We start from the raw sequence: 24,257 nt of genomic DNA, 5'->3' as shown, positions 1-24,257 counted from the left end.
CAAAGTTCTTACTGGATTGGAGGCAATCAGTGGGGGACCAGCCACAATTCACCCTCTGGTCCCCCTCTACTTCTGGAAACCTGGGCATGGTGACTTCTTGGCTTTTTTGGGAGCAGCTTCCACTCCTGAGATTCTATGGCCAGGCTCCCTGTCCAGTTTCTCGTCCTGGTCCCAAAGGTCCTCTCGTCAGAGTAACCTTCTTTGGCTCCCCCTTCCCCACGTTTCAAGCCACAGATGAGCCCCGCTACATCTCCCATCCCCTCCCTGGGCTTTATTTTCCTCTCACACACACTTTATCACCATCTGATAGGCTTGGATATACATATATTTAGGATATTTCTTTGTCTGTCAAGGGTATCCCACAGGGAGGTAGGGGGGCGTTTGACGTTTCAGTCCCATCTTTGTGTAGACTGCCTGCCACATAGGAGGCACCACATACAAGTTTGCAGGGAGAATGAATGGCCCTGGCTCTAAAGCTGCCGATTCTGCATTGAAACCCTGGGGCCCCACGGGTGGGACAGCCTCCCCCAGGAGTCAGGCCTGGTTGTGCCTCCATGTCCCCATCTGTGCAGGGGGCTGGAATGAACTTGGGGCGCTGTCTGCATGAAACCCACCTCTCGTAATACACAGAAGTGCTTAAAGCAGTATGTGCCCCTGGGCCTTGGATGTTCTTTTAAAAAAAATATCAGGATGGGGGACTTCCCTTAGCAGTCCAGTGGTTAAGATGCCAGGCTTCTAATGCAGGGGGCGCTGGTTTGATCCTTGGTGGGGGAACTAAAATTCCACATGTGTCTCAGGATGGCCAAAAAGTTATAAAAAAAAATAAATATTAAAGATGGTGACAGGTATTCTGAGGATTGAGTCTAATTGGCCCAGAGGAAGGGAAGAGGGGCGTGGGCCAGGGAGGGCGTCAGAGGCTCAGGGAGGACGGAGAACCGGGTCCACCCCTTCTCCAGAATGAGGAAGGAGGCCCAGCGTGCACCCAGGCGGCTGGCCTTTCCTCCCCGGCCCGCCCTCCCCCGAGGCGCCCACCTCATCTCTGAGCTCTTCTGCCGTCAACCTGTCGGGCCGGGCCAGGCAGGTCTGAGGATGGGCGGGGAGCCCTGAGCCAGCATCTTTTCTCCTCCTCCACCCCGGGGCTGGCACACAGGCCTAGAGAAGCTGGGCCGGCCGGTAACCCAGGCTGGGAAGCCAGGGGGTCCCTGGGGGGGCGACCCCCACGACAAGGGAGGCCCTTCCCACCGGTGCCAGGAGCCCTCCCCAGAGCGGCCGGGCTGGGGTTCCTCCCAGTGCGGGGGCGGGGGCGATGCCGCCTCGTGCCCGCTGAGGCCCTGTCATGGCTCGCTCGCTCACCTGGCGCTGCTGCCCCTGGTGTCTGACCGAGGACGAGAAGTCGGCGGCCCGGATCGACCAGGAAATCAACAAGATCCTCCTGGAGCAGAAGAAGCGCGACCGAGGGGAGCTGAAACTGCTGCTTCTGGGTGAGTCGGAGGCCACCCAGGGCGGGGCAGCCTGGGAGCCCACTTTCAGGATGAATCAACTGAGGCTCGGTTCCTCCTCCCAGGGAGGGAGCTGTGGGCCCGTTCCCTTGGCCCAGCCACCTCCTGGGCATCTGCAGGGGTGGAGGTGGCTCAGTTGGGTGGCCCAACTCTGGCCTGGCTGGCCCAGCCTGCCCTACGGGCTCCTGAGTCATGAGAAGGGAATGAGCTGCCCAGCGCCGGGACCTCCAGCCTAGCCCTGTGACCGTGGAGAGTCCAGGACCCTTCCATCCCCCTGAGGGCTTGACCTAGGTTTGTTCTGGTGGTTCATTAGGACAAGTCCCATGGTCAAAGCATGGCCAAGCACCTTTAATGGATTGATTAATTGATGGATCGGTTCATTCATTCAAGATGTACTGCATAATTCCTAGAGGTGGGGTACAACAGCAGGGGAGATGGAGCGTTGTGTGTCCCTGACTTTAGGGACCTCAGCTTCTGGTGACGGAGCCAGACCGTGAGCCTGTAAACTAACAAGTAGATAAAATAATTTCCGGCAGCAAGAAGAGGAGGTAAACAAAACCCTGTGAGGGAGCTGGGGTGATTCGGGTGTGACGGATTGGAAGGCTCTGAAGTTGTGACCTCTGAGACCTCACGTCTTATGGTCCACATGTGTCCACTCCCCCAGCCACTTTGCCCTGTGTGTGGCCCCACAGGCCTAAGCCCAGGGACCCCAACCTTGGAGGGTCTCCTGGGAATGCCTGAGCCCTGGATGAGGGCTGGGGAAGGCCCTGAGGTCCCAAATTCCCACCTGCCTGCCCTGGGACAAAGGGCAGGGCTTGGTCATCTGGATAGCCGCCCTGTCTCTTCTCCTGCTCAGTGGGAAGGGGCAGCCCTCAGCGATGGAAAGAGAGGAGAAAGTGGGGCACAGCCCCGCAGTGAAGCCATCTGAGCCTGGAAGGGGTTTTTATTTTGTTTTGGTTTTTTGACCTCGCCCTATATGGTATATGGGCTCTTAGTTCTCTGGCCAGGGATCGAACCCATGGTCCCTGATGTGGAATCTTAGAGTATTCCTGTGAGTCTTCCTTTGGAAGTCACAGGAAAGTTTTAATTAAGACTTTAATAGCTATTTCTATTCACTTTCTGAAATAACTAGGCTTTTATATATGATATGGTATTTACTATTTTTTAATAAATAGAGCTACATTGGCTATTCTTTTGTGAGCTCTGGTTATTGGTATCTTCCAAATAATTTGTCTGTTTCCTTGAAGTTTTCAAGTATACAGGTGTACAATTTTTTCTAACACTCCTTTGTTATCCTTTCATGTCTGTAGGATTTGTAGTGATGTCTCTTTTTTCATTCTTTGTCTTCTCTTCCTTTTGGGGAAGCTAAGAGCTCAGTTTGGAGAAGGCAATGGCACCCCACTCCAGTACTCTTGCCTGGAAAATCCCATGGACGGAGGGGCCTGGTGGGCTGCAGTCCATGGGGGTCGCTAGGAGTTGGACACGACTGAGCGACTTCACTTTCACTTTTAACTTTCAAGCATTGGAGAAGGAAATGACAACCCACTCCAGAGTTCTTGCCTGGAGAATCCCAGGGACGGGGGAGCCTGGTGGGCTGCCGTCTATGGGGTCACACAGAGTTGGACACGACTGAAGTGACTTAGCAGCAGCAGCAGCAGCAGCAGCAGGAGCTCAGTTGGGCTAGGGGTTTGTCAGTGTTAGTGATCCTTCCTTGCACATCTCAGGTTTCTCTAACCATGCCTCAGGACCTCTGCACTTGCTGTTCTCCCTGCCGAGGGCTCTCAGCATCCCTACAAGCCTTTGCCTGGCCGGTGGGTCTCAGCTCAAGTGCCACCTCCTCAGAGACGTCTTCCCTGATTTCCCTGGCTTCAAAGTCAGACCCATCCTTCTTCCTCTGCCCAGTTTTTCTTCATAGCACTCACTTCGTGACACTCTATCTGGTATTTTCCTGTTTCCTTTTTCACCGTCTGTCTCTCCAGTGACACAGCAAACAACACAGAGGTAGAGACCATGTCCATCTTATTCACTCCTTTGTCCTCAGCATTTTTCAGGAGTACAGTGGCCTGGTCATGAGGGCATGCTTTATAAATGAGTGAATGAATGAATGAATCCAGTTTCCGGGGTGATTTTCCCCAGAGTTATACTGTATCTTCCTAGAGCTGGTAGAGTCCTTTGCTCCACTGACTACTGGACAGCCAGCCCCAAATCAGGAAGCCACTTCTGCTCGTGGTCAGGGGGGAGGGGAGAAGGGAGGTTGTTCACATGTCCAAGCACTGATGTAGCCCTGTGGACAGCCTGCTGGACTGTGGTTTCAACCACCCCCATCCAAGCCCCAAGGGCTGCCTCCACACCTGCCCTCCTTCTTAAAAACAGGAATTGAATTTAGAAGTTTTTGATTTTTTTCTGGGAGATAGTTGATCCTTTTGAGGAAGAAGCCCAAGGGACCAGGGGTCTGTCCCGGGCAGGAAGTAGTCACCACATTGAGAAGGGGGAGGAGTCTGAAGCAAACAATTAAAGTAGCCATCTCTGGGACTTCCCTGGTGGTCCAGTGGTTAAGACTCCAAGCTTCCATGGCAGGGAGTGCAGGTTTGATCCCTTTTTGTGGAACTAAGATCTTACATGCCATGCAGTGTGTCCCCTCCAATAATAATAATAATAATAATAATAATGATAATAATAATAATAAAGAAGCCAGCTATGTCTGTCCTATGTGAGGTGGGAACCATTCCTATCCCCAGATGGGGAAACCAAGGCCCAGAGAGGTGAAGCAACTTGTCCAAAGTCACAGAGCCAGGACTGGAGCCTAGAATTCCAGTTCCAAAGTCCACGCTGTTGACTGCCCTGTCAGATGGGGAAACTGAGGCCCAGGGAGGTGGCAGGATTGGGTCTGGAGTCTGCAGCCGGTTTGGAGGCAGAGCTGGGCATGGAAGCTGAGCTGTGTGGTCTCCAGCTGCCCGGGCCTGACCCCCTTGGCCCCAGGAGCCCCGTCTTCCAGGAGTGGATGGTGGGGTGGGGGCTGCAGTTTCCCATGGAAGGAGCCACCCGGTGTCTTGTGATGCCTGGGACTTGGCGAAGCTCCTGGCCTCTGCATTTCCACTTCCTCCCCCGTGCCCAGGAGGAAGCGGCCACTTCCCGTCTGGGCTTCGAGGCTGTGCCAGGTGGAGACAGCTCTCCTACGTCTTTCAGCGTCATTTGGGGAGCTTCCTGAACCATACCACGAGAGGCTCCTGAATCCTCAGTGATTCTAGGAGTAATGGCTGCAGAGGTGAAGTGTTTCAGACTTCAGGTTGGGACTCACACGTGAGTCATGAAACCCAAGTTCTGGGTGGCAACCAGGCTTTTTTTTTTTTCTTTAACGAAACAGTGCATCCCAACAAAATTAACTGTTGCTTGGTGAGATCTCTGTTTGTGCTCCCAGAGGAGCAGCCCAGAGGAAGGTCAAAGAATGTAGTCCCCGGCCGTAGGTCTCACTGCCATTTTGGCAGCACCCAGAGAAGCCGATGAGCTTCGGAGTGTGTGGAGAAAAATCCTATTAACTGATATTTTGATGATGCCTGACTCAGCCTACCATCCACATCCTGTTTTGTTGGTGAAGGATCCACAAGGGTTTGTTTTTACTCCTCTGCTTCTCCATTAGCTGTGTGACCTTGGGAAAGTCACTGCACCTCTCTGAGCCCCCATGTCTCCACTGTGAATGGGAACACAGCGGGAATGTTTGTGAGGATCCACCAAGGTCAGTCAGAGAGGACCTGGGCTCAGGGCTTGGCAGATGCTAAGACTTAAATCTTTGTTGCTGGGAAGACACGAATGATGACAATGATTCATGCAGCACCTGGGGAATTTCCCAGAATGATCATGAAAGAGCCCAAGAACTCTGGACTCAAAACTGGGTTTTAGTCCCAATCTGGCCACTCACCAACTGCAGGACCCCACCAATCTGGGACTCAGTTTTTCCACCTGAAAAGTGGAGCCAAGGGCCATTCCTCTTGTGGGCTTGGGGGAGCTGGGGCATGGACCCCCCCACCAGACTACCCAGGTAGTACAGTGGTTAGGACTCCTCGCTTCCATTGCAGGGGAAGTAGGGTCAATGCCTGGTTGGAGAACTAAGGTCCCACATGCCACGTGATATGCCAAATAAATAAATAAATAGAGCTGTTAAAAAGCAGAGACCAGCCCACCTCTCCAGGTTTCCCAGTGGGAGGTGAGGTTGTGGGTTTATCTCACCGACTGTGATAGTCAGATATCCCACTGCAGGAATATTTAGTGAGTTTGATGTATCTCTGTCCTGAAACCCAAGGAATTTCAGAATCTGAGACAGGTGGCTCCTGACTGAAGGGGTGGTGTCTGTTTGTTGTTAATTTGTTTATAGTAAACATTTAACTTATTTAATCGTTGGCCATGCTGCATGGCATGCGGGATCTTAGTTCTTCATCCAGGGATCGAACCCATGCCCCCTGCATTGGAAGCACAGAATCTTAACCACCGGACCACCAGGAAAGTCCTGGAAACTTTTTATTTTGGAATCACTTTCAATGGACAAAAACGTGGCAAAGACTGCACAGAGAATTCCCAACTTCTGAACAGCTTCCTCTATGATGACTTCTTACATAAGTGCCCTGGGCTGTCATAGCTGAGATATTAACGTGGGAACTGTACCCTTAAGTTTCTGTGAACTCAACTCCAAACTTTAGATATCACTGGTTTTTCCACAAATACCCTTTTCTCATTTCAGCCTCCAATGCAGTATCTCACCTGGCATTTGAGGGGTTTTCCCCCCACTTTCTTAACTTTACATTTTGAAATGCTTTCAGAGTTTCAGAAAAGTTGTACTGGATTCTCCTGAAAATGTTAATATTTTATCTCATGCCCTTTATTCCCTCTCCATACACATACACATATACACTATATATATGTGTGTGTATATATTTGTAATTTACATGATGTATGTCTATAGCTTACTTGCTATATATTTATTTTTTAAAATGCAATTGCATTTAAAAATATTTATTTATTTGGCTGCTCTGGGTCTTAGTTGCAGCATATAGAATCTTTAGTTGCAGTATCAGATTATTTAGTTTTGGCATGTGGGATCTAGTTCCCTGACCAGGGATTGAACCCAGGACCCCTGCATTATGAGTGCAGAGTCTTAGCCACTGGACCACCAGAGAAGTCCCTCTTTGCTATACATTTATATATTTAATACGGATATATTCATTGTTTTTTGATCCATTTGTGAGTACAGTTTCAGCCCTGATCGTTTTTTAAAATTTTATTTATTTTTAATTGGAGGATAATTACTTTTCACCTGTTTATCCTCCAAATACTTCTGTGGGTTTGGGTCCCACTAAAAGGCAAAGACCCCCAGGACGATGATGAGCGGCTGACGCATGTGATACAGTCTTGTCTCCATCACGTCCCACCAGTGTTTCCAGTCTCCCCATGAATGTCCTTTGGGGTAACAGAAAAGTGACTCTTCTTCTTGGATCTCAAGTGCAGTAGTGTCACCAGCCCAGCCCTCACTGCACTCAAATGTGCGGGGGCAGGGAGGGACTGGGCCCCGCCATGGGCGATAAGGGGGATCACTCTCTCTTCCGCCACTTCCCACACTCCCTGCCTCCTCCCCACTATGTTCCCACTGCTCCCGGTTCCTCTTTCTGGCTCCAGCCAGGCTACCCCTTCCCTTTCTGCAGCTGGTCTCAGTTCCTCCTGCACGAGTGTCCCCCGCCCTTGGAGGAACCCCACGCCAGGGTCCCCCAGGGGCTGGCAGGGTGATGGAGGTGTGGGAGGAGGCCTCCTGGCCATGTACCTCTCACCTGGCTGTCAAGCCCATTTCACAGATGAGAAAACAGAGGCTCCAAGAGGGAGATATTGGGGCTCAGACAGCAGCGAGCCAGGCCTTTCTCTTTGAGCTCCTGGTCCTGGGCTCTGGAAGGTTCTAGTGTTAATATCACAGATCCCCTCCTGGCTTTTGGGCCATGCAACCCTGCACTCAGAAGGGCCCTGAGGGTTCATCCTGCACTTGGCCCTGGAAATTCTGTAGATGAGCCTGCAAGGAGCCTCGTCCCACTCTGTTTCACTGTGAGGTTGTGTGGGTTCTGTCTCCCAAGTATCTCATGTGAATGTCCCCTTCGGTCTCACTCCACTTGGCCACCTGGGTCAGCCTGAACCATCTGGCTGGTGGGAAACCCTCCCTGTAGTAACCAGAGAGCACCTGTGAGCACCTGCGTCAGGCCCTGCCCCTCCTCTGCCCACAGCCTTCCAGGCTTCCACCTCCCTGAGGTTAAAAGCCCAAGTTCTCCTGTAGCCCACAAGCCTCTGCATGACCAGCCCCATCCCCTTCCTGCCCTCCCCTCCTCCCTCCCCCTTGCTCACTCTGCTCCAGCCACACGGGTCTCCCATCTGTTTGTCAAACACATCAGGCACCGTCCTGCCCCAGGGTCTTTGCACATGCTCTGTCCGCTGCCTGGTGCTCCCTTTCCCCACACCTTGACACGGGAGCAACCTTTTCAGCCTTCAGATCTCAACCCCAATGTTACCTCCACTGAGAAGTGTTCCATGCACTTAGCAGTAGTCACTTAATCACTCTATTTATCCTGTTGTATTTCCTTCATAAAACTTTCTCTACCTGAAATAATTATAGCAAATAATGATAACAGTAATTATAATTACTACTGCTAATAGTAGTGAACAGGAATGTAACTCTTACTATATCAAAGTGCATTCTAAGCCAGGGGTCCACAGACTTTTTCTGTAAAGGGCCAGATATAAAATCGTTTTGGGCTTCCCAGGTGGCTCAGTGGTAAAGAATCTTCCTGCCATGTGGGAGACTTGGCTTCAATCCCTGGGTCAGGAGGATCCTTTAGAGAAGGAAATGGCAACCGACTCCAGTATTCTTGCTGGGAGAATCCCATGGACAGAGGAACGTGATGACCCACAGTCCATGGGGTCTCTAAAGAGACAAGACTTAGTGACTAAACAGCACGGCACAGTAAATCTTTCCAGCTTTGCAAGCTGGAGGGTCTCTGACTGCTCAACTGTGCTGCTGTCCCAAGAAACCAGCTCTAGATAATCTATATACAACCAGGTGTGGCCATGTGCCAATTAAAACTTTATTTGCTGTGCTTAGTCATGTCCAACTCTTTGAGACCCCATGGACCGTAACGCACCAGGCTTCTCTGTCCATGGGGATTCTCCAGGCAAGAATACTGGAGTGGGTTGCCATGCCCTTCTCCGGGGGAATCTTCCTGACCCAGGGATCAAACCCAGGTCTCCCGCAATGCAGGAGGATTCTTTACCATCTGAGCCACCAGGAAAGCTCATGAATACTGGAATGGGTAGCCTATACCTTCTCCAGGGGATCTTCCCTACCCAGAAGTCAAACGGGGTCTCCTGAATTTCAAGTGGATTCTTTACCAGCTGAGCTACCAGGGAAGCCCAGAACTTTATTTACTGACTCTGAAACCTGAATTTCATGTAATTTTCAGGTGTCATCAAACAGCGTCTAGATTCCTCTCAGCCATGTAAAAAATGCAAAAACTAACCATTTAAAAACTGTAAAAATTGTAATCGTGAAAATAATTAGAAATGTAAAAACCATGCACACTGTAAAAATTTGCTGGCCACGCAAAAACAGGTGGCTGTCAGGAATTCCCTGGAGGTCCAGTGGTTAGGACTCCACACTTTGACTGTCGAGGGCCTGGTTCAGTCCTTGGTTGGGGAACTGAGATCCCACAAGCCATGCAGCTCAGCCAAAAACAAAATGCAAACAACACCAAAAACAGGGACTTCCCCAGGGGAGTCTAGTGGGTAAGACATCAACCTCACAATGTAGGGGACCTAGGTTTGACTTCTGCTCGGGGAACTAGATCCACCATGCTGCCAAGAAGACCCAGCATAGCCAAATAAATAATAATCATGAAACAGAAAATCAAATCAAATCAAACAAAAATGAAACAAAAACAGGCACTGACAAGGTTTGTCCGAGGGCCAGTGGTTTGTTGACCCTCCAGGACTACGTTTTCATGAACCAGTTTAACCCTCACGCCACCCAGCAAACCACGTTTTACAGGTGGAGACACAAACACCAGGGCCGTGAAGGTGCTCACCCAGGGTCATGGAGCCGGGATGTGAGCCCCATTGCCCGGGGGTGGCGGGTGCCAGGTGGCGGGAGCCCCCCGGGGGCTGAGCTGACCATGGTGGCCGTTTCCCCAGGTCCCGGGGAGAGTGGAAAGAGCACATTTATCAAACAGATGCGTATCATCCATGGGGCGGGCTACTCGGAGGAGGACCGCAAGAACTTCCGGCCCCTAGTCTACCAGAACATCTTCATATCCATGAGGAGCATGATCGAAGCTATGGAACGGCTACAGATCCCCTTCAGCTGGCCCGAGAGCAAGGTGAGCCCTGTGGGGAGGGGGCTCCCTTAGGGCGTCCAGGTGGGACCGCATCCCCTCAGATCGCCTAAGTTCTTAAGAACCGCCTCCTCCAAGGTTTCTTGGGATCCTGGTGTGCATGTAAGGCAGCTTAGCACCAGCTGGTGGCTCAGTAGGTAAAGAATCCGCCTGCAATGCAGGAGACCTGGGTTCGATCCCTTGGTCACGAAGATTCCCCTGGAGAAGGGCATGGCAACCCACTCCAGTATTCTTGCCTGGGAAATCCCACAGCCAAAGGCGCCTGGTGAGTTACAGTCCATGGGGTTGCAAAGAGCTGGACAGGGCTGAGAGGCTAAACAGTTTCAATTTCAGCACCAGCATGTGCCCCCACCTCAAGGGTTCCCCCGTGGACCCCCAAGGCTCAATCATCTCTCCCTTGGACCTTATGATGCCTGGTAGGAGTCCTGAGTGGGCATATGTTTTGTTCTAGAAGTATTATTATGGTGGACTGGTTCCTGAGCCCTGCCCCACCCTGCTGAGGGAACAGTGCTATGCAGACCATGTGTCACATCACCCCTCTTTTTATATTTCATTTTATTTTATTTTTGGCTGTACCAGACCGCATGTGGGATCTTAGTTCCCTGACCAGGGATCAAACTTGCACCTCCTGCATTGGAAGCAGGGAGTCTTAACCACTGGAACACCAGGGAAGTCTCCACCCTTCTTTTTAAAGATTTTATTGTATGAAGAACATTCCACATGAAATCTACTCTCTTAGCAAATTTAAGTGCACAATACAGTATCAGTAACTGCAGATACAATGTCATAAAGAAAGAATTCTAGAAGGCGTTCCCCTTAACTAAGAGAAACTTTATTTATATCAACCCCCAACCCGTCCCCTCAGCCCATTCCATTCCCTGTGTCCGTGCACTTGCTGCTTCCAGATTCTTTGTGTAAGTAGAATCAGGCAGGATCTGTCCTATGACTGGCTTATCTCACTTAAAATAATGTTCTCAAGGTTTATCCGCCTTGTCCTCTGTTGCAGAATTTACTTCTCTTTAAAGGCTGCATAGTAGTCCCTATATCTACATCCTTATTCATTCATCCATCGATGGGCATTTAGGTTCTTTCCACATCTTGGCTACTGTCAGTAACGCTGGGATGAGCCTGAAAGTGCAGATATCTTTTCAAGATCCTGATTTCATACCCAGGAGTGGAATTGCTGGATCATATGGTAGCTCTATGTTTAAAAAACAAATTATTTGCTTATTTATTTTTTTGGCTGCTGCACACAGCCTGTGAGATCTTAGTTCCCTGACCAGAAATTGAATCTGGACCCTCGGCAGTAAAAGTGTGGAATATTAACCACTGGGCTGCCAGGGAATTCCTGGTGGCTCTATTTTTAATTTGGGGGGAACTTCCAAACTGTTTTCCACAGTGGCTGTACCAGTTTACGTTCTCCCCAGCAGCATATACAGGTCCTGACTCCTAAGGCCTCAGGGTTGGTTCACTATGAGTCTTCTCTCCTTAGCTTGCAGACGGCTGTCCTCTGTATCCTCACATGGCCATCCTTCGGTTGTGTTTGTGTCCCAATCTCTTCTTATAAGGGCACTCCGGACTAGGGCCACCTTCATGACCTCCTGGTAGCTTAATTACCTCTATAAAAAGATAATTCAAACATAAACAAGAGCGCCTGCTACCGGTGCAAAGAAAAGCGGACAGATGGAGCAGAGGTTGCTGTCCCGTGCAGGGTCACCCGAACTGGCGCTCCTTGCGCGTGCGCCCCTGCTGCCCCTGCGGCCTGCAGACACGCGAGCCAAGGGGGCAGAGACGGCAGGAGGGCAGCCCCGCCCCCCGCCGCCCTGTCCTGCTGCTCTGACCCGTCCCATCCGTCCCTTCCCAGCACCACGCCAGTGTGATCATGAGCCAGGACCCCTACAAGGTGACCAAATTCGAGAAGCGCCACGCTGTGGCCATGCAGTGGCTGTGGGAGGACACCGGCATCCGCGCCTGCTATGAGCGCCGGCGAGAGTTCCACCTGCTTGACTCGGCTGTGTAGTGAGTCTGGGGTCCGAGGGCTGGGTAAAGGACCAAAGTCTGGGGCGGGAGGCTGTGCCTGGACAGTCTGAGGAGACCCATTCCCAGGGAGCCAAGCAGGCAGAGCGGCCCCAAGGCTGGTCGGCTTCCACTGCGGGGGTGCTGTGGGTGGTCTTGACTCCCAGGTGAGGGTGTTCCTGGGGTGACGTTGCTCACAGGTGACTCAGTTCCTGGGGTGCACTGTTACTACGGTGACACAGCTCCTGGGGTGATGCTGTTTCTGGGATGTCATAGCTCTTGGGGTGTTTCTGGGGGGACACAGCTCCTGGGATGACACCGTTTCTGGGGTGATGGCACCTCGAAGGTGACTATTCTAGGATGACATTGCCCTGGGGTGACACCGTTTCTGGCGTGAGACCATTTCTGGGGTGATGGTGTCCTGGGCTCAACGCTGGCTTCTAGTCCTCAAGGGTATCACTGCTCTTGTGGCAGTGACACACCTGGGGTGACACCCTCCCCAGAGAGACACACTGCCCTGAGGGTGAAGCTGCTTCTCCCTGAGGCTCCTGTGGCCTCAGGCTGTGCTCCTCAGCCACCTGGGACCCACAGAAATGCTGGCCTCTCTCTGGGGGCTCTCCTCCCCCAGCAGGGTCCTCATGGGGCCCTGGGTCAGGGGAAATCTGAGAAGTAAAGGGAGGTTGCAAGGCCATCACTCAGGTCTTCCGGCTCCACAGCTACTTGTCGAATCTGGACCGTATCACGGAAGAGGGCTACATACCTACCGCACAGGACGTGCTCCGCAGCCGCATGCCTACCACCGGGATCAACGAGTACTGCTTCTCCGTGCAGAAAACCAACCTGAGGTGAGCACAGAGCTTGGAAGCTCTTGTAGGAGGGCCAAAGGAGCTGCAGCGCTGAGGGCTGAGTAGGAGTTGTCTGTCCCAGCCCGCAAAGGTCCTGTCAGGCTGGAGGAGGCAAAGCTGGGTATAGACATCTCCATCCCCCCACGGAGTCAGGACTGGGACCTGGAAGGGCCCACACATAGCCCCCAGAGTTCTGGGAGGGGAAGTCTTTCTGGAGGAGGAGGCATTGGTCTTAGGGCATTGAAGAATGATTAGGAGTTCACTAGAGCTATGGGGTGATGGGAAGGAGGAGACAGAGACTGTGCGGTCAGGGCTAGATCAGAGGGATTGATTTGGAGCTGGGGAAGCTCAGAGGGTGATCCCTCTAGTGATCAATGAGGGGTTCAGGCTGGGCGTCAGGAGACCCAGGAGGAGGCAGGAGCCATGGTTCAGGCAGACAGGGTTGGGAAAGGTCTGGGTAGTGGCCACGAGCATGGAAATGATGGAATGGTGCAAGAAATGTTTCTGATGTAGAATGGGTGAGTGTGGGAATTAGAGCAGGCAGTCAAAAATGACTTGCTGTGAGTTTCCCATCAAGATGATGGTGTAGATGGTAAAAACCACTGTGGTGGTGGTAGAGAGGGAGGTGTTAGAAAAGCCGATGGAGTTATCTGGGGGCAGGTTGGGTCTGAGGAGTCTGGGACATCTGGGAGATGGCTGGGCGCAAACAGGCCTGAGCTGGAAGACAGAGAGGTGTGGGGGTCCCGTGCAGCCAAGAATGGTCCATGCAGAGCCATGACCAGTGTCAAAGACCAAGAAAAGGTCAGAGAGACAAGCAACTTCTGGAATTGGCCTTTAGAGAATCTTCAACGACCTTAGCAAGATGGTGACAGAGAGCTGTGCACATGTGCCTGAAAACCTCCAGTGTTCAACCCACTCATGTTGACCTCTTGTTTCCTTGAATGGCCCTCCCTCTTGGCTCCATGCTTTTGAAACATGAAGGTTCATAATTTACTGTTTGCATTTGGGTCTCCTCCACTAGATGGAGAGCCCCTTGAAGTTACAGCTTGAGACTGATTCTACTGCTTCTCTGATTGATATATTATGTGATATTGAGTGAGTGTGTGTGTTCAGTCGCTTCAGTTGTGTCCAACTCTTTGCGACTCCCTGAACTGTAGACCTCCAGGCTCCTCTGTCCATGGGATTTTTCTGACAAGAATACAGGAGTGTGTTGCCATGCCCTCCTCTAGGTGATCTTTCCAATCCAGGGATTCAATCCACGTCTCCTTTGTCTCCTGCATTGCAGGTGTATTCTTGACTATTGAGCCATTGGGGAAGCCATCGCTTCTCTAGTGATAATCAACTGAATGTCAGAGTGCAAGTTTGTATATATGAGTGTATGGTTGGAAAGATAGAAGAATGGATGGGTGGATGGATGGGTAGATAGATGGGTGGATAGATGGATGGAAGGTTGGATGGATGAAGGGATGAGTGAATGGATGAGTGGATTGTTGGGTTGGTGAATGGATAGATGGATAGGTAGGTGGATAGATGGATCAATGGGTGGCTGTATGAGTGGATAGATGGATAGATAGATGGATGAATGCATGAATGGTTGGGTGAATATGTGGACAGATGGGTGACTAGATGGGTGGGTGGAAAGATGGATAAACGAGGAGGTGGGTGGATGGATGAACAGGTGGATGGGTGAGTTGGTGAAAGTTTGGGAGTAGAAGTAGTGGTTGGGGAAGTTCAGAGGAAAGACTGGGTGGAGGAGGGGAATTTTCAGAAGGGGAAACTTAAGTCCATTCTCAAGGCAAAAGTGAGGGGTCAGAGGAAAGGGAGACTCTGAGCTGGGAGGCTGGAGAGTAAGTGAACCCCACAGCTGTCTCAGCCCCTGGAGCCCCATTTGAAGCCACTGCCTCCCCCATATGACCCTGGACACAGGGTCTGAGGGAATCTGGGGATCACCAGAAAGGCCGGTTTTGGGACTCAGGAGCCTCAGGCACCAGTCTGGATTTTCCTCCTGTACATCAGGGCAAGTCTTTTCTTGCTCTGAGGCTTCTGGCATTTCCTGCCTGCTGCCTGAGTAATGGTCGTATCCCCGGGTAAATGACGCAGGGTTTGTTATCAGCGACCCATATTTCTTAGAAGAGACAACAGGAAGGTGGGAGGGCTCAGGTTTTTGTTGTGGTGTGTCTGGGGGTGGAGGCGAACACTCGTCCTGGGACGCAAACAAAGGGGATGGCTCTTGTCCATCAGTATGGCTGCTGGAAGCTCCCATGGTCACCCAGAACACAGCCAAGGGAAAACTGAGTTCTGGAGACATTTTGCAACTTCCCCTGGGTCATCAGTCAACAGGGCAGGCTGAGGATGTGTCCAATCAGCTGTCCTCTACTGTGGGGTAGAAGGCAGCCCAGTGCAACAGAAGTTCAGGATAGTCCCCTCTCCTCTCTGTACTTACAGTTTTCTCATCTGTAAAATGGGTATAATAGTGATGCCTACCCCATGGGGTGAAAGGCAGTCACACACAGGTGGCTAGCATCTATTCTTGCTGCTATTAATGTTGATTGTGGCATGTCCCAGCCATGACTGGGGTCTGGGGCGCCATGTCTCAGGGTCCCTGATTGGGTCTGAGCTCTGACAGGAGATGGTTTCCCCGCAGGATCGTGGACGTCGGGGGCCAGAAGTCAGAACGCAAGAAGTGGATCCACTGCTTTGAGAACGTGATTGCCCTCATCTACCTGGCCTCACTGAGTGAATATGACCAGTGTTTGGAGGAAAACAACCAGGAGGTGAGCTGCCACTGGGGATGTGGGGGTGCCGTCTCCCCTACCCTCTTACTCACTCCTTGGCCCAGGGACCCTCAACTGAGCAGGAAAGCCTACCGCCACTCTTGAGGGAGTCTTTGTGTGTCTGGCGTGGCTTTGAGCTTCACCGTCCACTCTTTTGTGGCCAGACCATTGAACCCCAATGCACAGATCCACAAGTATTTGTGAGACAAGGACCCTGGGGACACACACACACACACACACACACACACACACAGTTGGATACTCAAGCTTCAAGGCACACCACCCTATTCCCACACCCTGCAGCACAGTGTGTGTGTCCTGGGAGTATGGGTCATGCTGTGGGAATGGGGCTATGTCCTGTTTTTATTCAGGATTCTTCTCCTTTTCATGAATTCTTCTCCTAATTCAGCTTCCCTAGTGGCTCAGCGGTAAAGAATCCACTTGCAATGCAAGAGATGCAGGAGATGCGGGTTGAATTCCTGGTTTGGGAAGATCCCCTGGAGGAGGAAATGGCAACCCACTCCAGTATCCTTGCCTGGGAGATCCCATGGACAGAAGAGCCTGGCGGGCTACAGTCCATGGGGTCACAAAGAGTCAGACACGACCAAAGCGACTGAGCACGGTGAAGGTTGGGCACACTATTATCTCTGACATGTGCACTTTTCAGAGTTAAAGTTTCACATAGACAGTTTCAGGATCCAAGGGTCAGGTGTTATAATTTGTACTTTCGGGTTAAGTCAGATAGAATCAAACTGAGTGAGATAGAATCAATTTGAGGTCATTCTGACACAGATCTTGCTTGAACTGAGCCACACATGATGTCCCACTTTGCTTGGGCTGCTGTGATGAAGTCCCACAAACTGGGAGGTAGGGCTGGTACATGGGGAGTGGGTGGTGGAGCTGAAACAACAGAAATTTATCGTCTCATGGTCCTGGAGGCCAGAAATCTGAGGTCAAGGTGTCAGTGGGGCTGTTTCCTTCTGACCCTGTGAAAGAGAATCTGTTCCAGGCTCTCCCAACTTCTGGTGTGCTGACAATCTTTGGGATCCCTTGACTGGAGAAGACACCACACCTAAATTTATGCCTCCATCTTCACATGGCCATCTCCCTGAGTCCTATTTTAAAAAATAATTTTAAAACTTTTTTGGCTATGCTGCATGGCATGTGAGATCTTAGTTCCCCAACCAGGGATGGAACCCTTGCCCCCTGCATTGTAAACACAGAGTCTTAACCACTGGGCCACCAGGGAAGTCCTTTGATTTCCCCTTTTTATAAGGACATTGGAGTCAGAGCCCACCCTACTCCAGTGTGACCGATTCTTAACTAATTACATCTTCAAAGACCCTATTTCCAAATCAGGTCTCATTCTGAATTTCCAGGTGGACATGAGTTTGGGGGTGGGGTACACTAGCCCAACGTACAGGCACAAAACAATCTTGGGCATACACAGGCAGCCGGCCCCACTGCCCTGAGTCCCAGCCTGGTGGGAACTGGGGAGCCTCAAGCTGCTGGATGGTGGGCTGCCAGCCCCATCTCTACCTGCGGGGAGGGCTCCTGTTCAGGCCGAGCATCCATCTGGATCCATGACCAGCCTGTGCCTCCCAACCCAGAACCGAATGAAGGAGAGTCTGGCCCTGTTTGGGACCATCCTGGAACTGCCCTGGTTCAAAAGCACTTCCGTCATCCTCTTCCTCAACAAAACCGACATCCTGGAGGAGAAGATCCCCACATCTCACCTGGCTACCTACTTCCCCAGTTTCCGGGGTGAGTGGTTCTAGAACTTTCTATACCCTTCACTTTCCAAAAGCAGCTCCCAAGAGAGACAGTGGTTCAGGCCACACCTCAGCCTGGAGTCACTGGGGTTCCAAGTGCAGTCAGACAGACCTGAGTTCCAGACCCATCTCTGATCTCTGCTGGAGACCTCTGAGTCTCAGCTTCCACCTCCGTTGAATGGGGAGACCGTAACAGAAGCCTTAACACTGGGTGCTGAAAGCAGCAGAAATTTCCCCCTCATTGTTTAGGAGGCCAGAAGTCTGAATCAGGCCTCCCTCCTAATTTCTGGCGGTCACCTGTAATCCTTAGCATTCCGTGACTTGTAGTTGCATGTCTCCAATCTCTACCTCTGTTACCACGTGACTCTCTGTCTCTGGTTGTCTCTTCTCTTCTTTCTTTGTTCTTGGCTGTGCTGGGTCTTTGTCGCTGCATGTGGGCTTTCTCTAGTTGTGGGGAGTGGGGGCTATTCTTCGTTGTGGTGCACAGGCTTCTTATTGTGGTGGCTTCTCTCGTTGTGTAGCATAGGCTATATGTGCATGGGCTTCAGTAGTTGTGGCTTATGGGCCCTAGAGCTCAGGCTTAGATGCCCTGCGGCAAGTGGAATCTTCCCAGACCAGGGATCGAACCCATGTCCCCCTGCACCGGCAGGCGGATTCTTATTCACTGTGCCACCAAAGAAGTCCCCATTTCTTCTCTTCTTACAAGGACACCAGTCATTGGGTTTAGGACATGACCTAACCTAGTGTGATCTCATTTTAGCTTAAAACGCACGCCCAAAACCCACTATGTGTAAATAAGGTCATATTCTGAGATTCTGAGTGGACATGGATTTGGTGTATCACCAAATTGTGAGTTTTGTGTATTCATCCTAATACACAGTCAACCACAGTAAGTGAAACCCTTAGCATGAGCTTGGTGTGTAAGTCTTGATGATGTCACCACAGGTGTGCAGGGAAGGCAATGGCACCCCACTCCAGTACTCTTGCCTGGAAAATCCCATGGATGGAGGAACCTGGTAGGCTGCAGTCCATGGGGTGGCTAAGAGTCGAACACGACTTCACTTTCACTTTTCACTTTTATGTATTGGAGAAGGAAATGGCAACCCACTCCACTGTTCTTGCCTGGAGAATCCCAGGGACAGGGGAGCCTGGTGGGCTGCCGTCTATGGGGTCGCACAGAGTCGGACATGACTGAAGCGTCTTAGCAGCAGCAGCAGCAGCAGCCACAGGTGTGACCACTGGTCTGTCAGAGCCTGTGTGGCCAGTCTCACCCAATCTTACCCACAAGACTTGAGGTCTGGGTGACAGATGTCAGCTTGTTCCAGGAAGGTGGCCTGGACACTCTTCTCCCTCTTCCCCGAGCATCCCCTGGGCAGTTCGGAAGTGGGACCATGGCTTGGAGAGTTTGGATACAGGGATAAAGTAGATCGTTTTGAGGATGGTTTGTTTTCCTTCGTGTCGCAGGGAACCCCCATAACTCATCCTTTTCTGCCAGCCACAGAGGCTGGAGCACCCTTTGTTAACTTCTGACTCACGGTCTTCTCTCCTCTCTACTAAATAATATTCATGACAATAATAATAAGTCAATAACAGCTAATACATCTAACACTGATGGAAGCACCCTCGTGTACTGACTTGTTAAAAATGCTTATTAAAAATCGCTGTTCAGTAGCACTCATGTCTCTCACCACTATAGAGATGGGGAAACTGAAGCACACAGAGAGATATAGTTATTTGCCAAAAGTCACACAGCTAGTGACTGGCAGAGGCAGGATTCCCACCCAAGTTTCCTGGATCCAAAGCTGGCAGGTCATAACCACTATGGGAACCTGCCTTTAGGACAGAATGATGATAGTACAGACTCCTGAAAGCTTCTCTGATTGAACACTGAGCCTTCGACATGATTGTGTTGAGTCTTCACAACACTTTAGGGAGGCCTAGGACAGTTATGATCCCTGTTTTAAACAAATGAGGAAACAGACTCTCAGAGATTAGGTGGATTAACAGATAAGGTAACCCATCTTGTAAGTAGTGGAGGCGGGTCTTGGGGGGTTCCAGAAGCCCTTGACTCACTCTCTCTCTCTCTCTCTCTCTCTCTCTATATATGTATTTCATATATATGTGTGTCCGTGTGTATATGTATATATGTATACACACACACACAGAGTCCGACACGACTGAAGCCTCTTATCAGCTTTATACACATACTTATATGTATATTTATACACATACGTATATGAATGAGATGGGGAGGGGGTGGAAATCCCATGTGTGCCTCACCAGGGCAGCCATCCCTGCCCTTCTCTTTCATCTCCCCAGGATGTCTTTCTCTGGACCTCCAGGCTCCAAGCCCAGCTAAGAGAGAGGGTCTTTAACACGGTTCTGTGCAGTCTCAGACACCAGCCTCATTGGTCCATTCCAGGCCATGTGACCCAAATGAGCCTACCCCTGAGGATCCTACTGGCTGGGCCTCAGTCTTGTGAATGGCTAGAAACACAAAAGATGGTGGAGGCTGGCAGGCACCCTGCCGGATGGTTCCTGCAGCCCCGATGTTGTCCAGAGTCTACCTTGGTCCCAGGAGGGAGGGACTCTCACCTGCCACACGAGCCGCGTGCTCTGACTGCCCACCCTTGTCCCCAGGCCCCAAGCAGGACGCGGAGGCAGCCAAGAAGTTCATTCTGGACATGTACACCCGCATGTATGCCGGCTGCGTGGACGGTGCCGACGGGGGAAGGAAGGGCCCGCGCTCCCGCCGCCTCTTCAGCCACTACACGTGCGCCACGGACACCCAGAACATCCGCAAGGTTTTCAAGGACGTACGGGACTCGGTCCTGGCCCGCTACCTGGACGAGATCAACCTGCTCTGACCCAGGCCCGCCGCTCCGAACTCGGACCCGCGAGGGGCAGGTGGAACCTGCGGGCAGTGGGCGCGGGGTGGGCCGGCGCTCAGCTAGCCCAGATGCCCCATGTCGCTCTAGCCCCAGACCCAGGTAGAGGAAGGACCACGAGTGAGCCGGCGTGGAAGGCCGGTCGCTATCCCCTTCCTTCTCCGCCCCTCGTCAGGACAGCCTCTGGATCCCCTGTCCCTTGACTCAGTTTACCTCCTCGGAGAGAAAACACAGTGGCCGTTTAGGAGGACAAGGTGCAGGAAAGGGTGAAAAGAGCAAGGGATCCAGGACTTGGGTGGGTGGGGCTCTCTCAGGACCCCCACCTATAGGCATGTCCTCTCAGGCAGAGACCCTTTGGGGCTTCTGTGCCAGTCCCGGGATGAGGGGAGTGGTCCTTTATGCCGGGGACGCGGGATCTGGCTCCCCCTAGCGGACAGGAACCGACATCCCAGCCTGAGGTCTGGGGAACTCAGGGACTTCCGTTTTCTTAGGAGAAAGAGACACCCTTTCAGAGCCTCTTGGCTCAAAGTGTGTCTTGCCTCGGTTTGCAGATGAAGGAAACCGAGGTCCACAGGCATCCGCCTTCCTTCCCAGGCTGGAAGCCGGGAGCACTGCATCTTACAACCTTCTGTATTTATTCCCTCACCTTCTGCATGGCCCCTTGCAGGGTGGACATTAAAGAAATGACATTCTGGAGACCTTTGGTTTCTTAGGGGCGTCCTGTTTAACACCCCACCCCCCAGCCCTGGCCCCCACTGTCCTATCGCAAGTCTCCTGTCCCGGACAGGGTAGCAACATGGCAAAGGAAGGAAAAAGTTCTACTTGTCCATCCGCTGTGCAGGGCACGGAACACAGAGCTGTGCGGGACTGTGTGCACTTTAAGCCAGGAAGTGAAGTCCAGCCTCTCTCTGTGACCATGGGGTCGTATTAGCGGGCCCTCTGTTGCTACTCACCCAAAATTCCAGCAGCAGCCACCAGCCATCTCTGATGGAGACAATGATGACTCTACTCACCATATCCTGGTCTCAGGGCAGCCCCATATGGCACAAATCTCATTGCCCCCATTTTACAGATGAGGAAACTGAGGCACATGAGAAACTGAATAATTTGACTAAGGCTACACACCTGAAGATGGCTGAGCCAAGACTCTATTATTCATTCAACAGTTTTGTGGTTTCTTTTAAAAAAATTTTTTCCTGCATCGTGCAGTGTGGGTGATCTTAGGTCCCCAACCAGGGATTGAACCCGTGCTCTCTGCAGTGAATGCCCAGAATCTTAACCAATGGACCACCAAGGAAGTCTGTTGTTTTTTAATTTTTTTTAATTAACTATTTTTTAAAAAATAGTCTTAGGTTTATAGAAAAATTGTGAATACAGAGTTGCCTTATAAAACCACATCTGATTTCCCATATTATTAATATATTAATATGGTATGGTGACTTAGATGGTAAAGAATCTACCTGCAATGCCGGAGACATGGGTTCAATCTCCCGGTCAGGAAGATCCCCTAGAGAAGAGAATGGCAAGCCACTCCAGTATTCTTACCTGGAGAATCCCATGGACAGAGGAGCCTGGCAGGCTACAGTCCATGGGGTCACGAGTGATTAACACACACAAACATTGAAACATTATTAACTGAAGTCTACTCTATATTCTGATTTCCTGTTTTCCCCTAATGCCCTTTTTCTGTCCTGGGACACCATCCAGGATCCCTCATGACATTTTGTCATCACATCTCTTTAAGGTCCTCTGTGCTGGGATGGTTTCTCAGACTCTCCTTGTCTTTGATGACCCTGACCATTTTGAAGAGTGCTGGTCAGCTCTGTGGCTTGTCCAGGGCTCCAGTAATGAAGTACCCCAGACAGAGGGACTTAAAACCACAGAAATGTAATCTCTCAGAGTTCTGGAGGCAGCGTCTGAGACTGAGGCTCCAGGGGAAGGTCCTTCCTGTCTCTTCCCGCTTCTGGTGGCTCTGTGTGTCCCTTGGCTTGTGGCAGTATCCCTCCAGTCTCTGCCTCTGTCCCTACATGGCCGTTTCTTCTTGTGTGTGTCTGTGTCCAATTTTGCTCTTCTTACAGAGACATCCGGAGAAGGAAATGGCAACCCAATGCAGTATTCTTGCCTGGAGAATTCCATGGACAGAGGAGCCTGGTGGGCTACAGTCCATGGGGTCACAAAGAGTCAGACACAACTGATTGACTGAACAACAACAGAGACACCAGTCATACTGAATTAGATGAACCTGACCTCATTCTAACTTGATTGTATCTGCAATGATCCTATTTCCAAAGAAGGTCGTATTCCCAGATACCATACCTGGGTTAGGACCTCAGCCGTCTCCCAGCAGGTGTTTGGCCAGACGTCCTTTAGTTGTTTTGTCTAATGTTTTTTCTTGTGATTAGACTGAAGTTTAATTTTTTGACCAGGGGAGCAGAGAGGTGAAGAAAATTTTGGCCCATTATAGCAAGAGTGCAGGCATGTGTGCTAAGGCACTTCTGTTGTGTCTGACTCTTTGTAGACTGCAGGCTTCTCTGTCCATGGGATTTTCCAGGCAAGAATACTGGAGTGGGCTGCCATGCCCTCCTTCAGGAGATCTTCCTGACCCAGGGATTGAACCCTCATCTCTTACATATCCTGCATTGGCAGGCAGGTTATTTACCACTAACGCCACCTGGGAAGCCCCTATAGTGAGAGTACCTGCTGTCAGCATGACCTTGGTTCCCTGTCTGAGTCAGGCACCCAACTCTTTTTAGAACCTCTCTAAGATGGAGGGACTTCTCAGTGGTTGACTCTGCATTCCAACGCATGGGGCCTGGGTTCAATCCCTGGTCAGGGAACTAAATCCCACATGTCACAACTAAGACCTGGTCCAGCCAAATAAGTAAACAAGTAAGTAAATAAATTTTTTAAAAATAAAATAAAACCTTTGTAAGATGGAAAATATCAAACCTCCCAAAGCAGGGAGACTAGCCATTAAGACTCTCATGAGTCTGAGGCACTTTTGTTTTCATAGGCTTCTTCCTTGATAAAACAATATTTAAAATTATTTTTTACAACCCTGTTGGTAGACTGAAGGAAATCTTCAGTAGAAGTAGGTAGAAGTAGAAGAAGGTAGACAGTAGTAGAAGTAGAAGAAGGTAGACAGAAGGATGAAATCCAGACTGGGTTTGTTGTTATGTATTCATGATTAGCCTATTCATTTTCCTCTTTAGATCTTAAAAGGGAATGAAAATTAACACATTCCATGGACCCCTGAAAGTGCTGTGAGCCCTAAGCCTGAAGGCTAAGTTGACCTTGAACCTAGTACACAAACCCCGTCATCCCACGAGTGACAGTTCGTCACGCCTGTTCCATGCATATCTCTCCATCCTCCCTTCCTGCCCCTTCTGCCTCTTGAAAGTGAAAGTCCGAGTGGGTTGCCATTCCCTTCTCCAAGGGATCTTCCTGACCCAGGGATCGAACCCTCATGTCCTGCATCTCCTGCATTGCAGGCAAATTCTTTACTGTCTGAGTCACCAGAGAAATCTGCCTCTTGGTTACTTTCATTTTCCCTGATATGGTACCATTTCATTCACATCTTTTTAGAATATAAAGACTTTTCTAGGGACTCCCAGCTTCCAATGCAGAGGGCTCAGGTTCCAGCCCCTGCAGGGGAAGTAAGATCGCACATGCCTCTCACGGCACTGCCAAAAACAAGCAAAAAGACAATACCAATAAAGCTTAAAAGCACATCAGAATTGTAAAAAGCAAAAGACAAAACTCACTTCTAAAAAGAAAAAGTATAATGCAACGTGAACACGTCTAAAAAAGTTAGCAATGATCCCTGTGTATTTAATATCCACTGGGTACTCACATTTCCCCATGTGTCTTGTAAATATCTTTTCTAAAGGTTTTTTTTTTTTTTTTTTTTGGCCCCACTGTATGGCTTGTGGGATCTTAGTTTCCCCACCAGGGATTGAATGAGGGCCCTTGGTAGTGAAAGCTCGGAGTTCTAACCACTGGACCACCAAGGGATTCCCTAAAGCTTTTCATTTTGTAATCATTTTAGTTTT

The 24,257-nt window shown here is 50.7% G+C and overlaps 1 protein-coding gene and 1 non-coding gene across 5 annotated transcripts; one reads left to right on the top strand and one right to left on the bottom strand.

Moving 5' to 3' along the window:
* Nucleotides 1-954: 954 nt before the first annotated feature.
* GNA15 (G protein subunit alpha 15) lies at nt 955-20,903 on the top strand. Of its 4 annotated transcripts, none has more exons than XM_086410231.1 (7): nt 955-1,481; nt 9,711-9,895; nt 11,775-11,929; nt 12,643-12,771; nt 15,416-15,545; nt 17,156-17,309; nt 19,958-20,903. In XM_086410231.1, the coding sequence occupies exons 1-7, from the start codon at nt 1,337-1,339 to the stop codon at nt 20,182-20,184; spliced, it is 1,125 nt and encodes a 374-aa protein (XP_086266357.1). In that variant the 5' UTR covers nt 955-1,336; the 3' UTR covers nt 20,185-20,903. The 4 variants fall into 4 exon arrangements, with proteins under 4 accessions (XP_086266357.1, XP_086266358.1, XP_086266359.1 ...); XM_086410232.1 differs by having other exon boundaries at nt 19,637-20,903; XM_086410233.1 differs by lacking the exon at nt 9,711-9,895.
* TRNAM-CAU (transfer RNA methionine (anticodon CAU)) lies at nt 6,595-6,667 on the bottom strand. The gene has a single exon. It is a non-coding gene; the product is annotated as a tRNA-Met (tRNA).
* Nucleotides 20,904-24,257: the final 3,354 nt, after the last annotated feature.

Source organism: Bos grunniens, chromosome 7, assembly GCF_055505025.1.
Source record: "Bos grunniens cultivar Pamir isolate PY7600 chromosome 7, Bosgru_T2T1.0, whole genome shotgun sequence".
NCBI classification, from domain to species: domain Eukaryota; kingdom Metazoa; phylum Chordata; class Mammalia; order Artiodactyla; family Bovidae; genus Bos; species Bos grunniens.
This window is presented reverse-complemented; position numbering and strand designations above follow the sequence as displayed.